The 16,425-nt window shown below is 35.0% G+C and overlaps 1 protein-coding gene across 1 annotated transcript; it reads right to left on the bottom strand.

The window, feature by feature from the left end:
- Positions 1 to 4,233: 4,233 nt before the first annotated feature.
- Positions 4,234 to 5,724, bottom strand: LOC133862568 (photosystem I reaction center subunit VI, chloroplastic-like). The gene is made up of 3 exons (XM_062298402.1): positions 5,537 to 5,724; positions 5,178 to 5,304; positions 4,234 to 4,552 (listed from the first exon to the last, which is right to left on the bottom strand). Exons 1-3 carry the CDS (start codon positions 5,662 to 5,664, stop codon positions 4,373 to 4,375), a joined length of 435 nt encoding a protein of 144 aa, XP_062154386.1. The 5' UTR covers positions 5,665 to 5,724; the 3' UTR covers positions 4,234 to 4,372.
- Positions 5,725 to 16,425: the final 10,701 nt, after the last annotated feature.

The raw sequence follows: 16,425 nt of genomic DNA, 5'->3' as shown, positions 1-16,425 counted from the left end.
CATGTTTCTCATCCATGTTCTCCTCGCTAATTAGGTTTAGTAGCACTTCTAATTGTAGGAGCCTTTTTAATTCAAAAACTGATCTTAGAGCATAACAATATACTCTTTCAATTCCCAATTAATAGAAGAAAGCAGTATCCATTGTTGTCTTTAGAACAAGCATCATAGCATCAAGAAACATCTAGCTGATGGTTCAACTATAACATTAAGCGGCGGAGTTAGGATTTTGGTTAAGGGAGTCAAGATTTCTATTTTTTATTTTTATATATTTTTAAGAAAGAAAAAAAAAACTAAATTTAAATAAAAATTAATTAAAATATTAAAAAATATGACTAAAATAAATTCATTTATTGTTTAAAACATATAAATGTAAAATACAATTTATTATGCCACGCCTCTAGCCTAGTCTGTTACTTTATTCAATTATCTTCGACGAGTCTTCATAATTGGTTGACATTTAAGGTTTTTTTTTTTTTTTTTTTTTTTTTTTTTTTTTTTTTTTTTGTAGATGTCATTCGAATTTAGTCTCTATCACAAATATGGTAATAAAAAAAAAATCTTTAAGCAAAAATATGTTTTTATATTTGTTAATTCTACCTCGGCACGAACTCATTTAGAATTTGATTGAAGCATAATGGAATCATTGTTGTTATTCCTAATTTCAAGTAACTACAATTATATATTTCATACAACTAAAATATGTAAGAAAAACTTTATATATTCATAACAATTAATTTAATTGAGCAATTTAAATTTAAAAGCTTAATCAAAATTAAAGTTTGATTACATACTTGAAATTTTTTAAGAAATGAGAAATTTTAAAAAAGCAATTGATTTGAATTGTTAAAGGATTGAATAAAAAAGAATTAGCAAACGGAAAGAAAAACATCATAATTTCGAATAAGTTTAAATCGCAATTCTCAATTTGGAATTTTGTTTTTCACTGTCAATGACCTTTATCTCTTTCTCAGCTTTTCCTTCTAATTTTTTTTTTTTTTTTTTTTTTTTTGGATGAACCAAAATTTTATAGAACAAGCACAACCACAATTACATGCCAGAAAAAAAAAAAAAAAAAAAAAAAAAAAAAAAAAAAACTGGCCCATGTCCACAAACAGGACTCACATGGGAGCGAACAGCAGACCCCAACCCAAAAACTCCTACTGCAACAAACAAGCAGTATACTTCAAACAACTACTCAACTAAGACTATCCAGATTACAACAATGAATGAAGATTCCACCTATACACCAACTCTAAACAAGAAGATAAACTTTTAAACCTTCCTTTAGCTAAAATTCTGGTTCGAACATCCCAGAAAATCTGGATCAAAATGGCTTCCTCTGAAATCGGTATATTTCCATGCTGGAGATCATTTCGATGCTTCCAGAGATGATACATCACCGAGCCAAAACACAAACGTCCTAAACAGGCCTACAAGCTCTTACCATGGAATTTAGAGATGCCCCAATCCACAACATCATCCCAACAGCAAGGGGGATCAGCAAAACCACAAGCCTTCATAGCAGCCCTCCAAATCCTGTGGCTGAAGCTGCAACTAAAAAAAATATGATCTCTGCACTCAATACAACCATAACAAAAAAGACAGTTCAGATTACCACTAAACCCCCAACAAGCCAGCTTCTGTTTTGTAGTGAGAGCATCCCTAAATACAAGCCAGCAAAGGAAAGAGTGTTTAGGAATAGCTAAAGAGAACCAAACCAATCTCCACCAATCAACTTCCGGAAGCTTATTCTTAAGATTATCCCAAGTGGCAGCACATGAGTATTTACCATTACTAGACTTCCAAAGGGGTAAATCAGAAATCCCAAATGTAATTTCAAGGAGCCAGCTCTAGATGGCAACTAAGTCATTTGATCTAACCCCTTGCCAAAACCAGTCCTTATTTTTTATAATAGAAGAAAGTCTAGAATCCTTAGAAAGCTCAGAATCATATAGCACACGATAACCATAGCTCTTCAACAAATAACCTGCAGGGTGCCAATGATCATGCCAGAGAAAAATTCTACTCCCATCCCCCACCTGAAATTGGATAAAAGTCTTGGCAACCTCCCTTATCTTGAGAAGCTTCTTCCAACTCCAAGAGCAAGATTGTGGAACTGGAACCTGCCAAAGACTTCTACCTCTAAGCCAATTCAAATTAATCCATGCCACCCACAAAGATCCAGCCTTAGTAAACAAACTCCAAATATGATTTAACATAGAGGCTAGATTCCAATCAGCAACTCCTTTAAGCCCTAACCCTCCCTCCTTCTTAGGATAACAAAGATTACCCCAAGAGACTTTGGCCTTTGCCTTTACATTACTGCCAGACCAAAGGAACCTATTAAATTTTTGTTCCAAAAGCTGAACCATCTTCTTAGTCAAAACAAAGATTCTGGCCCAAAACATTTGCAGACTAATGAAAACAGGGGAAAGAAGTTGTAATCTTCCTGCAAAAGACAGCTTCCTTACTAACCAAGAATCGATTCTAGAGGAGATTTTTGAGATAAGGCAATCACAATTCTCAGCAGAGAGCCGTTTGGTGATGAGAGGAACGCCAAGATACCTCACAGGGAGAACACCTTTCGGCATGTGCAGCAAATGAAGAATAGACTGCTTCACAATAGGAGGAACACCAGCTATGAAGACCGAGCTTTTGGAAGGATTAGCTCTTAACCCTGAAATGTCTTCAAATTCAGCAAGCACTTTGAGGATGCACTGTACATAATCTGAATTAGCCCCAGAGAAGATCAAAAGATCATCCGCAAAGCAAAGGTGAGTAAGTTTTAACAAACTGCACCTAGGATGATAGCTGAAAAGAGAGCTGGATCTAGCCTCTCCTAACAAGAGAGAAAGGCCCTCCATAGCTAGCACGAAAAGGTAAGGGGAAAGAGGATCCCCTTGCCTTAGACCTTTTTTTTTCCTTTAAAGTAACCAACCAACGTCCCATTAAGGGAAATAGAGAAGCTAGGGCTAGTTATACATTCCCAGATCCAACCAATGTATCTAGAAGGAGCTCCAAAAACTTGTAGGCAATGCAAAATATACTCCCAGCTCAAGGAATCATAAGCTTTCATTAAATCAACCTTTAGAGTACAACGAGCTTTCCCCTTTTCCTTGTGATAATCAGTCACAATCTCTTGTGCCAACAAAATGTTTATAGCTATACCCCGACCATAAATGAAAGCACCTTGGTTAGAGCTTTCCTTCTAAATTTAGGCCTTAATATGCTATTTCCTTCCTCTTTTTTCGTTTTCTATTTTTTTTTTTTTTTTTAAGCATATACTTTAGAGTATGTTTGTTAGAAGAGTTTAAAGGTATGGACTTTTGAAAAGTGTTGAAGTTTGGTCTCTCAACCAAACCCATTGGCCCACATATGTTTTTTTTTCCTAAGCTCACATACGCCTCAAATGAAAGAAGCTAAGGCAACTTTAAAAAAAAAAAAAAAAAAAAAAAAAAAAAAAAAAAAAAAAAAAAAAAAAAAAAAAAACCAAACAAACAAACAAACAAAGAAGCCAAGGCAGCGTCCCACAAACAGTCCAACGACAAAGCTTTATTAAGACGGTGTGTTTAAAGGGGCATTGTACTTAGAGAAATGATTGGCAGCCACCCCCACATACCACTCCTCACCACCTCCCTTGAGTGGCATGTGCTATTTATTATTTTTTGAGAAATCATCCTTAAGGGAGGTGGTGAGGAGTGGTATGTGGGGGTGGCTAGCTGCCAATCATTTCTCTCGTACTTATCATTTTCTTTCCCATTTTCATCTAATCTAAATCTAAAATTCAGAAAAAAAAAATTTCAAACATCTACACAACTGAAGTTTGCCCTTAAATTTGGTGACTGGGTTTCGATTGTCCCTGATTTTGCAATTGAAGGTGGGCATACAGGCATCTAGAAGATTTTCTACCACGAATAAGAAACATTTTTGGAGGTTGAGGGAGGGCATGTGCCCCCTCTCGAACCCAGGCTCCGCTCCTGCTAACAATAGCCATATATTGCATGCATAATGTTCAGCATGCAAGCTAGAGTCCTTTTAAGCACAACAGGACTCTAGAAATTTGGCTGGTCAGCCCCTAACATATCCAAAAAGAAGCTTGTGCCATTTGCACATCAAGGGACTAGCACTCACATTGAGCAATTTTACAAGACTAACAACAGCAAATGAGATGATTAAAGTATCAAAATCAAACAATCGATCATAAATTTAGACATATAAGAGCAATACAAGAAATTGTACCAGAAATAAATATCATTTGCATAGTTGGTCAAGGGTCTTAGGTACGCAGGCTTTAGACTTACTTACAAGATTAAAAATGAAAATAAGTTGTGCACATAATGAAAGGCTTGAAAGAAAAGGATCTGAAAGCAATTTAGATCTTGCCACGTGGGCCAGGCTGTGGTGGTAGTTGAGGGCCCTTCACAATTGGTAGGATGTCGCCTGAAGCAGTGGAACTGAGGTATGCAAGGGTGGAACCTCCTCCCAATATCAAGAACTTGAGCAATAATCCCCTCTTGGTGAATGGAGCTGCAAATGTCTCAAAGAACTTGCTCTGCCATTCCATATACAAGAATAAGCTATATAACTCAAACAATGTTCTGACCAAGGCTAAGAAATATCACAAATTAACTCAAAACTAATGCATTCATCCACAGGCTAACATTTCACAGCCTCAACGTTGGAGCAGTCTGCTTTTGTGGAGTTCTTGTGAGTTGTGATGCTCCATCTCAGGTCAAACATATTTTAGGCATTCCCACACGATAAATGATAATCAACTCACACCTTTAATTATCCTAAATTGTTGCTATCCTCCTCCAACACAATATAATGAGTGCTCTTTTTTTTGTTTTCATTTCTTGTTCCAATTAACAAGCTTGGTCATCCCATTGACATGTTATATATAGCATCATCACCCAATATTATGCACAATAGTCAGTACTTGTTTTATATTATCGTCGCAGATCATTTTAATGACCATAAAAAAATATATTAAAAGCATCTCTTCATTTAATGAATCCTTATTTGATTCCATTACTATAAGCATAACATTTTACTATTTCTACCACTCAAGTCTTCATCTTTACTGCATAAATACATTATTGTTCTTCCCGGTAACCTGTCAAGCAGAGCTTTCATATATATCCTAGTTTTTATTAAAGTAAAAAGGAGTCACAAACCTGAAGAGAGTTGTAGGGTGAAGGGGCATCTGAGCCATACAAGTCCCACTGTCCAGTGGTGTTCCCCAAGTCCTCCAAATCAAAATAGACACTCTTGTCACCATACTTTGCCACCACAGCACCAGTCCTGTCCAATACCAACAAGCATCAGTCAATGTTAACAATTCCTGCCACGCCCATCGACGAAGCCGGAGTTTTATCTGACTCGAGTAAAGGGGTGTTTTACACGGTGTCCAAAAATTTAGTTGGAACGAAGCCCGGATACCTCGGTTATCCAAAAATAATATAAAAAATAAAAAAATCGTTCAGTTACTCCAAAGGCATTTTCTCATTTTCTGGCAGTTGCATAGTGGTATTACCTGAAACTTTTGGGCCTTAGGTTCTGGCGAGTGGGCTTGACAGAGAGCTTTGTTCCAGTAATGGAGCTTCCACCAAGGCCCTTGATGGTGGCTGGTTGCACAGCAGCTAAGGTTGCTAGAGAAGCCATGGCCTTGGTTCCGGAGCGAGCAGCTTTTCTTCTGTTTTAGTTGGGTTGAATTTTAGGAAGGGATGTTGGGGTTTTTGATCTTTTGCATGATCTTGGCTTGCCACGTGGCGGACTGGGTTTTCTTAAGAGGATATGGATCTTCATTTAGGTGATGCCACATGGATGAGCGCTAGATAAGCCTATCCACTTATGATCTCTCTGAAATCTGAATTATAAGGCCATAGTTTTTCAACAAAAAAAAAAAACACTAAAATAATAAGAAGGGAAAAGTCTAAGGGCATATTTTTTTTTTTGGCGCGGCAATAAATTAATGTTAAATTTAAAATTCAATAATAATTATAGAATAATAATTTTTACTGTTATATCAAAATGCATATAAAATTTTTCTTAAAAAAAATATGTAAATGAATGATACTCTTCAGACTAAATGATGTGGTATGTTTTAGGTCACTAATATAAAACAACTTAAAATAAATCATGTCAATTAATATAAAATAATTATAATAAATGAATGTGAAGCGTAAGATTATTCAAGGTTCTACAAAATACATCTTAGTAATTAAAATATTGCTTAATATATAGACTGATAAATTGACTTCGTACAATTTTTGTTTATTTTTTACTTTTATTTTCCAAGTAATACCGAACAGCGGCGGGGCTACAAACAGGAAATGGGAATTACAATGAACAAAACCAAAAAATTATGAGAAGCATCCAATTTTACTGCAAAATGTGCTCTTCTGTTTGCCTTTTTGAATACTTTCGTAGCTTTCCGCTGGTGATAGGCTTGATCCTCCGAAACAAAATAACAATTAGGGACGTTTGGGTGTTAATTTTTTTGTTTTTGTTGGGTAATAGTTGTTTTTTTTAAAAAAAATAAATAAATAAATAAAGGTCGAGTTGACAACCATTTCTAAAACATCTCCAAATGGAATTGTAAATTGTTAGAATTGTGACTAAAGAATAGGTGTTGTAGTTTTTTCAATAGTCAAGATTTAGTTTAAGTATTTTATAAGAAAGATAGTGTTAGTTTGTAATTAGTCGCATTCTGTTGGACAAAATCACTTCATTGTAATGATGCTTTTTAACAGAGATTCTGCTATTCAGAAGTGTTTCCAGAAGATTCTGCTCAGTTTGCAAGTCAAAAAATTCAGTTCCCTGCCAGCCGTCCGGACGCCCAGCTGTCCAAAGCATCAGCCGCCCAGATGCACATCAAACTAAAGCATCATCCATCCGGACGATGTGGATTCCTGTCCGGACCTTCTTCTGTGTCGAGAAGCTTCGAACTGCTCCAGCTTGCATCTGTCCGGACGATTCAGCAGCCCGTCCGGACAACTTTCAATGTTCGATCAAGCTTTAGGATTTCTTTCCAAAACACAAATATGGGAAGATCGTTGCAACCGTCCGGACGACGTGGATTCTCATCCGGACGCGCTCATCCATAAGGCAAGTATCGCAATTCAAATCCAAACGTCCGGACGCCAGTCAGCATGGTCCGGTCACACGAGCATCAGATATGAAAATTGCGTGCATCAGATCAGTCATCCGGACGACCATCCTCCCGGTCCGGACGCGCGAAGCCTCTATATAGAAATTACTTGCAGCGAACGTGTGATCGTCCGGACGACAGGGCAACATTGCCCTGACGCAGCTCTCAAACAGGAAAGATTTTCAGTGAAATTCTCGGAATTTCGGTCGCACAGTTGTCCATCCGGACGGCCTATGATCACCGTCCGAACGGCGCCCAGTTTTATCAAAGCCAGACGCTCATTTGAACTGTCAGCCTATAAATAGAGGCCTCTAGGCTTGAGAACAGCAAGAATTCGGTATTGATTTCCACTAGTGCTTAGAGAACTATATTGTGAGTCTATTGAGCTAAGTTGATCTCTCTGAAGCCGTTGTTGTGTGTGTTTTTGCTGCGTTTAAACTAAAGTCTATCTTAGGGGTTGGCCCTAAGGTAAAGGATTCCATTGAAGACTCCTTCAAGTAGGAGACTTGGTTGGGAGGCGTTCATGTTGGGTTACACGTTAGAGATCAAGGTACGACCACTGCATCATAGGTATGTGAGTGTTACTACTTTGTATTTAGTCTTGTCTTCTGAATAGTAGATATCATGGGTTTGGCTACCCCGGAATGGTTTTTCTCATCTTGAATTTCCACTTCGTTAACAAAAATATTGTGTTATTTTATTTCCGCATTATTTTGTTAACACATTATGCACACACACACTTGCTTTATTTTAGAAGTCATTTTCATTTTTCAGGTAGAAAATAATATTTTTTTTTTAGCGGAGAGAAAATAAAATTAAATCTTAACCATTGAAAAAGTCACAATACTTATGCCAAGAGAGCTGCAAAAGCTTATTTCATTCATACCATAATGTAATAGTCAATACATTTTTTTGACAGATATGCTAGTATATCAGTCAAAACTTTTCTATCACCTATATATTGCAATTCATAATAAATAATAAATATAAACTTTAGTAATTAAGGGTCTTGTTAAGTATATATTGCTACTCTTTTATATTCAACTGTTCACCGGCATTCTTTTTTTCTATTAAATTGTTCACCTCTTTTTATTTTCTTTTTTTTTTTTTGTTAAAAAAATAAAAAATAAAAAAATTTCACTTAGCCTCCCAAAGTATCATGGTCTTTCCAATGCTAACCTTGAGTTATCAAAAGTTACAATGTCGGTATTTCATGTTTATGTCACTTTTAATTTCATCTATCCATTATGATTTTCTGTTAAATTCTAATGAAGGATATCAAAATGCCCAAAATACCACCATTTTTAAAATTATTAAAAAAAGAAGTAAAAATTCCACTACTGACCTACTACCAAGCCGTGCGTCTAGTGATCCATGGCATGACCAAGTGTTTTACGTTTTTTTTTTTTTGTTTTACATTTTTTAAAAATATATATATATATATATATATATATATATATAATTTTTTTAATTAAGGGTAATTTTATAAATTGTACAGGGTTATAAGAGAGACATTTTACCTGTTTGCCATTTGATTTAACCCTAAACCCTAATGGTAGGAGTGAAACTAAAAAGGGTTGAAACATGGGATACCAACATTACAACTTTTAATAATTCAATGTTAACATTGCAAAGACCATAATACTTTGCGGAGAGGTCTAATGATTGAAGTTTCTCCTTTTCTCTATTAAATTGTTCACTATCATTCTTGGCTATATGATAAAATATTACAAATTAAGTGAAATGGAATTAGCTATGGGCTGAATTAATATAAAGCCCAACCCAACAAAAATGTGTACTATATAGAAAAGCCCATATAGGTTCAAGAGCCCACTACATAGCCAACACTCAATAAAAAAGGAATGACATTCAGGACCTATTGGTTGATTTGGTAAACTTCTTATAAGTGTTTTAGATTTTGAATTTTGAAAAGAGTTTTTAAAATGGTAAAAATTGAGAATTAGTTTGGTGGGGGGCCACATTTGAAAGAAAAAAGTTGTTTGTGGGACCTACAAGCAAAAATTCATTTGGTAAAATTTTGATTGGTATTTTCAAAAAATAACAAATTGAACAGTATTCTCCAAAATAAAGATGAAAACAAAAACTAATGCAGTTTATACTCCATTGTGGTGCTCGGTTAACGGCAACCATCGCGATGCCATTAGCTTTTCTAGGAGCCGCCGCGAGTAAGGGTGTATAAGCGGTTATGGTTGCAATTATTGCCTCTTAACCGCAACCGCCTTAGGCAGTTATCACTTTTAAGTAACCGCATTTGTCTTGCTGTAACGCCCCGAGAAATTAAATAAATGGTAATTAATTTCAAGATTCACCACCTAGTCCCATTCCACAAGGAATAAGACTCAGGGATCTATACTTCTCAAAAAAAAAAAAAAATACTACGCAACGAAAATATAAGATATTCTATCAACTATAATTATAACCAGAGTATCTACTAAGAGTCATCATATTAACTGAAATCACTATACAAATCATCGATATAAAAGATTTAAACTAAAAAACTTTAATATATAATAAGGCCTTAAATACTAAGCCTACAATATCACCCAAAAGTACTAATTATGATGAGCGGCCTACAAAATCCTGCAATCAGTCATCAAGCACTAATCGGATCGATATCATGGTGCCAAATGGCAATATCTGCTTCAAAGTCCATCTCGAATCCAACATCTAAAGGTAGTCCAACTATAAAACATTATATGTTTAATAGGTGGAAAAGATACAAATGTAAGTCCACAACCTAATGAGTAATAATACACATAGTGTACATATTATCATGTTGTAAACTCAGCTATTTATAAATCACATGCAACAATGCAAAGTTACAATTTATCATTTGACAATGTCATTATGAATACAGTATAGATATTATATATGATGTAATAAGAAAATCATGTCATAGCTCCACACCATTTACTCTACCCGAGATATCAACCCCTTCCTGGCAGGGTTGACACTATCTTGAAAGACCTGTAATACAATATTGATGCCCCGCATATTGTACGCTGCCATCCATCTTTAGCAACCTAACCAAGTCCGACCTCGGGTGGCCCACGCCACTAATGACATCTGTCTATAGTGGCCACCACTCAAACATGGTTGCAGTTATCAAAAGAACCATTGGATTCATGGTTAAACATAAAAATAAACCTTTGACCATAGGGTTAACCTGTATAGTAAGCCCATGGTCGCTATCCTACACATATCAGTGTACCTGTTGGGGATCATGCACTAATCAAAGTATGCGCAGCGGAATACCAATCCTAAAAAAAATTTCTTCAAGATAAACAAGACTAGATTAATTAAACTAACATGTTCACAATACTTACAATGGAAATCAGTCTCTCCTAGGCTACTGAAACTAGCTGACTTTGGTGGATTTGCTCATTGCATGTTGAATGGTGAAAAACGTGTTCTTGACTCAACCTCCAAATCTTCTCTCTGATGACTGAATATGACCGTGAGTGTGGACTCAACTTGAAGCAATGAATTACTAAACAATACTTCACTATGGCTTTCTATTTATAAACTTAGATTTACATTTATTATAGGGTTAGGAGATAAACCAAAGCTATAACAAAGATAGGATAGGGTCCTAGGATGAATTGAATTTCACCTCCTATTATCTAAGGTGCAAGGCCAAGGGGAGTGAAACACTCCCATTGGCCATGCACTAGCCGGCCATAGGGAGATAATTATCTCCCTGTGCATCTAGGGCTAGGGTTTTAACCCTAGCCTATTGCTACAAACTATTCAGCATGGGCTTGGGTTTTATCTCTAAGGCCCAATGCTCCTTTATCCCTACTTAAACCTTTTGGAATTAATTCCAAGAGCCCATAGCTCTTTAACTGCTTAAGCCTATAGAAATTAATTCATAAACCATAGCTCTTTAACTGCGTAAGCCCATAGGAAATTAATTCCTAACTCCAATCATTTCTAAGTAATGAGCCACTTAGGAATCATATTTATTTGGCCATGTTTTATCAAATAAAACATTCCAACATAAATAAATAAATAACCGAGACTCATAGCAGATAATCAATTTACATCAGCTCAAAGAGGGACTTTGAGGGAAAAATACAATTAGCTTTAAATAGGTCTATGACAATATCACACGGCCCTATTTAATCACAACAAATGTGATTGCACTCTAATATGTATTTTCAAATTAATGAATCAATCCCCGCGACATACTTATATTACATATTACCCTCCATGGAATCATTCTGTAATCGAATGAAAGCCAATACATTGTTATTTAGTTTACTACCACTTTTCTTTGATACGCCTGATTTAATTACATGATATATCATTTTTGTACCTTATGAGTTTTTCATCTCACCTTACACAAAACAAAGTTTTAGTAAATACCACTAAAACACTCAGTCCCGAGCTTTAGGATAATCAATCCCATTAAATCTACATCAAGGGGAATATTCCTTATCGCTTTGTTCCATGACAAAGGATTTGGATTTCTTCTTGAAGATAGTGTTCCCACAATGCTACATGCGATCACTCAATGCATAGAAGTGTTGACCAACGATTTGATCCTATTCTTATACATAAAAATGACCTACACTTTACATCTGAGTTCGCAATCTTCTCAAGGTTTAGAGTAATTGTTATAAGTCATCGTGCATATACATCATTCTTAATTACAGTGTTGAAAGAATAATGACTCACATAGTCTGTTCGGTGCATGGCATTACCTTACTCTTATACCAACATATCAACCCAAATCCCTTCCTACTTTTCCTAATCAAGATAGATCGTTAAGGTTGACATGTTATAGTATAGATGGATTTCTCAGTTCCATGTATGACTACGAACAATATTTTATAAATTACAAGGACTTATGACTATTTGGACACCAATTCCAACATTCTCTCACTTGTCCTTAATTCCAATTGGACACTTATTTGTAATCTTTATTCACAAAATGAAACATCCAATGTTTCACCAAAGCAAGTAACTTGTAAACAAAGATATATCAAAACTTAGTCACAATAGAATCACGCCACCTCATTACCTCTTTGAAAGACCTCCCTAAGAGACATCTTCTCACTTTAGATAACTTTTGTGTTTCTATGACTCGCAAAACATCCTTGGTCTAGTTTGGAGTTAACAACCATTTTGTTGCTATACCTCTCCAACTAACTATCTTACCTACAAAAGTAACCACCTTTACTTTTTAGGTAAAACTTTGTGAGACTTGTCAATAACCCATTCATCCTATGTCTGCATTTTGACTTCTGATGTACTCCTACATCATCATCAATTCTATGTATTACCACTTTACTTCATATCTATCGTACTCATGGCTATATAAGTCTTTGATCTAACGTTCGACTTCTTAAATCAAAACTTGATATTCCAATACTTGGATGCATGCATAAGTTCAACAAAGTACTTTTGCATCTCGCATTTTACATGTTTCTAGATCCTTGTTAAAACATTTGTCTGACTGTATCATACAGATACTATGACGACCCTTTTTTTTTTTTTACAAACACAAAATGAAAGTCATCACAGTGGCATAACTAATTGTCATAAAGCCAACATATAGTACACATCCCATAATATGCACTTGATATTCAGAGTCAACATCTATGCAACGGAAAACATAATCTGTACAACGGAAAGCACATCTATAAACCATCAACTGTTATTTATAATAATCCTCATAAAACTGTCTATCTGTTTAAAGCTTAATCAAAAGATTACTTATACAACAAAAGAATGGCTAACAAATTACGTGTCACATGATGAATGCCAAATATTGTATATTTGGAACCCTTAATTTTCATTTGCTAGACCTTTAACTTTGTTATTTTTTGGTGTTTTGGTTAGTTTTAGTATTTTAATGTTTTGCAGGTCATTGAGAGATAATGGCGGCCTTTATATGGAAAATGCATAAGTAGAAATGTTGGCACAGTACCTTAAAAAAAAATAAGGAACAAAGAAAAGGCCAACTTTCATGCCTACCCTTGGCTCATTCTGCCACTATAAAAGTAGCATATAGACCATTAAGAAGGAAATAATAAAGGACATACTAGGAAAGCACGAGTGAGTCACAAAGGAAAAAATATTCTGTCTAAAAATAGACCAGTTCGTGCAGCGTAAGGGACGTGCAGTATTTATATTTTCTTTTCTTTTCTCTTGAGGAAGGAATAGACGTGGAAGCGTGGTAGCACCAAACCCATGCACAAAAGCAGCAATGACTTTCGTGCATCAAAACATATACACGTTTTCTTTGGAGTGGTGTGGCGCCATATATAGAGATGGAGATATATTTTTTGTCTTGACCTAGCAAAAGGAGACACACGTTTCTTTCCAGATTAGAAACATTGGAGACCTAGGACTAACAGCATATATATGTTTCTTTTCTTTTCTTGTAAATACATACTGTGAATGAGTGAGACGTGGAGGCACAGTTCAAAATTCTATTTCTTTTTACAAGTTTTCTTCTTAGCCGTAGTGAGTTTTCTTTAGGTTTTCTTCTTGTTCTCTTTTTATTTTCGAAGTCATTCATGTTTGTTATATTTTTAATTCAAGTCAGCATGTTGTTTTTAGTGATCATAAGAGGCTAACATCTTCAACTAAGGTTGAAAATGAAACCTCGCTATTGATTATACTCAAATTCTTGTTATTTTATTTTATACAACTCCAATGTTTATCAAAATATTGTTCAAGTTCAATTCAATTAATTGATTTATGTCTTTTGATTGAATGTTGTGATGATTAATTATTTGAGAAAGTTGGATATTCGATGTGTTTCAACCAAAGGATACATCGAATTATTCAATTGAAATCAGATATCCATTGTGATTTGTTTATCAAACGGATACATTGGATGATTTAATTTCAATTGGGTATTCATTGTAATTTGTTTAATGGTTGGATTCATTGAATGATTTAATATGCATATTTCTAGAACTTTGAACAATTTATAAAGCTTATTTGTTTATTGGTTGTATGAATAAAATACAAGAATGTGGTGTTTGATTTGGCGAGGTGGATTCTGAAAGCCTTAATGCTTTCAAAATTCAATTTTATTTACTTTATTATTTTGCATGATGAAACTCCAAAAATTCGAAACTAGGTTAAAATAGGATTAATTTAAATAGAAATTAATTTTCATGACACAATTCCCTGTGGATTCAACCTCACATTTGCACACACACTATATTGCATACGATTCGTTATATTGCATACGATTCGTGTGTTTGCGAGTACTTTAAAACTCACAGCATCACATGCAACACAAGCCATATACAAAATACTACAAAAATGGACCTTCCAAGTCTAACACCCCTATGACTCGAGCGATTAGCTTTAGTCGTAGTATCTCAAGTAGTTTGCCAAAGGGTTGTCGTCGACATCTGCGGTACCTGTAGCCAAAGCATCAGCGTCTACCCGGTCATGGTGTTAACCACGTCCGCATAGGTGAAAGTATGAGTTAACCACCTCAGCAGTATAATACTTACAAAGTTTTTGTAATGAGCCAATCCTTTTATTTCTACCATACGTTTACAATAACAGTTACTATCAACATGATGCCTTTATTTTTAAAACATTTTGTAGTTGATAAGAGTAAACACGGGTACACATAAACTGGAAAGTCTACTACGATGTACACACATACATATATAGCAATTGACTCAGCTATGCTAGAATACAAGCATTCTGAAACTTTGGGGAATACAAGCATACGGGCATCTCTAAGTATCAAATCAATGACCCCATAGCTTGGTTATACAAGCTCACAAATATTCCACAACTTCGGAGAATACAAATATACAAGTACATCCAATCTTGAAAGTCCACAACATCATATCACGATCATACAAGCATACAGATATTCCACAACTTCGGAGAATATAAGAAAACCATTGACATCATAACCTGGTCATACAAGCATACCAACTTGTTGTGAAAATTTTAATGTACTCGCAAGTGCACGAGTCGTTTGCAATATAGTGTTATGCAAGTGCGAGGTCAATCCCACAAGGAATTGTGTTGCGAAAATTAATCTCTATTCAAACTAATCCTATTTTAAACTAGTTCCAAATTTAGGGATTTTTATCAAAAGAAAACATAAACAAAATTAATAAAAATAAAGGGGTCTAGGGTTTTGGAATTCACACCCACCAAATCACAACAATGTAGTCTCATGCTCATCACATATATTTCGAATTCTCTCATACAAATCTTAGGTATGCTCTACTTTGCTTCAAAAGTTGTTTAAATCATTCGATGAATCCATACTTGCACAAATCACAAAAGATATCTAGTTTTGACTAAATCATCAAATGTATCCATGGAATGAAACACAACGAATATCCAACATTTTGATAAATAAAAACACAAGCCATCAATTTAATGAAACTATATCAAATCATCACTTGTATCCGGAAATCACAAGAGATATCCAACAATAATCTCAATAATCGAAGTAGAACAATGAGAAATCAAAACCCATAAACTCAAATAGCATAAACAAGCATGGAAACTCAATTTCTCTTCAATGGTGAGGTTTCATCCTCACCCCTAGACGAAATTTCAGCTACACTTAACTAAAGAAAGCATAAATAAACAACAAGAATGCATTAAAAATCAAAGAAACTTACAAAGAATTGAATTTCTAGGTCAAAATCAACCAAAAAACACTAAACTATAGTGAGAACGGCGCCTAGGGCGCTCCCAAGCGGCCTCCTCCTCTAAAAATGAGAAAATAATGGTATTTATAGAGTTAGCTAGGGTTTCTGAAATTCCAACTCCGCATAAATTCAATCGATTGATTTTATAATCGATCAATTGACTTCAGGCAATTTTTGATCGATCGACTTGCCAGCAATTTTGAATTTCCAGCTTTTTATGTATTTTCACTTGAAAATTACCATTTTTCTCTTAATGTCCTGCAAAAACGCAAAAAACACTAAAACTAACCAAAACATCAGAAAATAACAAAGCTAAAGGTTTAACTAATGTAAATTAAGGGGTCCAAATATACACTTTTTGGCACTCATCAATAGGTATACAAGCACATCCAATAGACATCACTTAAATTATATGCAATCAAGTCGATTAGATATATACCTATGGTCTTTCCCATTAAGACACATTGGCATATTAATACGTCTAGCTCAAATCTCATAAAACATCATTAAATCTTGTGTAGTGCAATGCTGTCATAATAGGAGACAACTTCGGCTCCCTTTCATTCATTATGGAGACAACTTTGACTCCCTTTT

The sequence above is a fragment of the Alnus glutinosa genome, chromosome 3 (genome assembly GCF_958979055.1).
Source record: "Alnus glutinosa chromosome 3, dhAlnGlut1.1, whole genome shotgun sequence".
NCBI lineage: Eukaryota > Viridiplantae > Streptophyta > Magnoliopsida > Fagales > Betulaceae > Alnus > Alnus glutinosa.
Note: the sequence above shows the minus strand (reverse complement) of the source record. Positions and strands in the feature narration are given on the sequence as shown.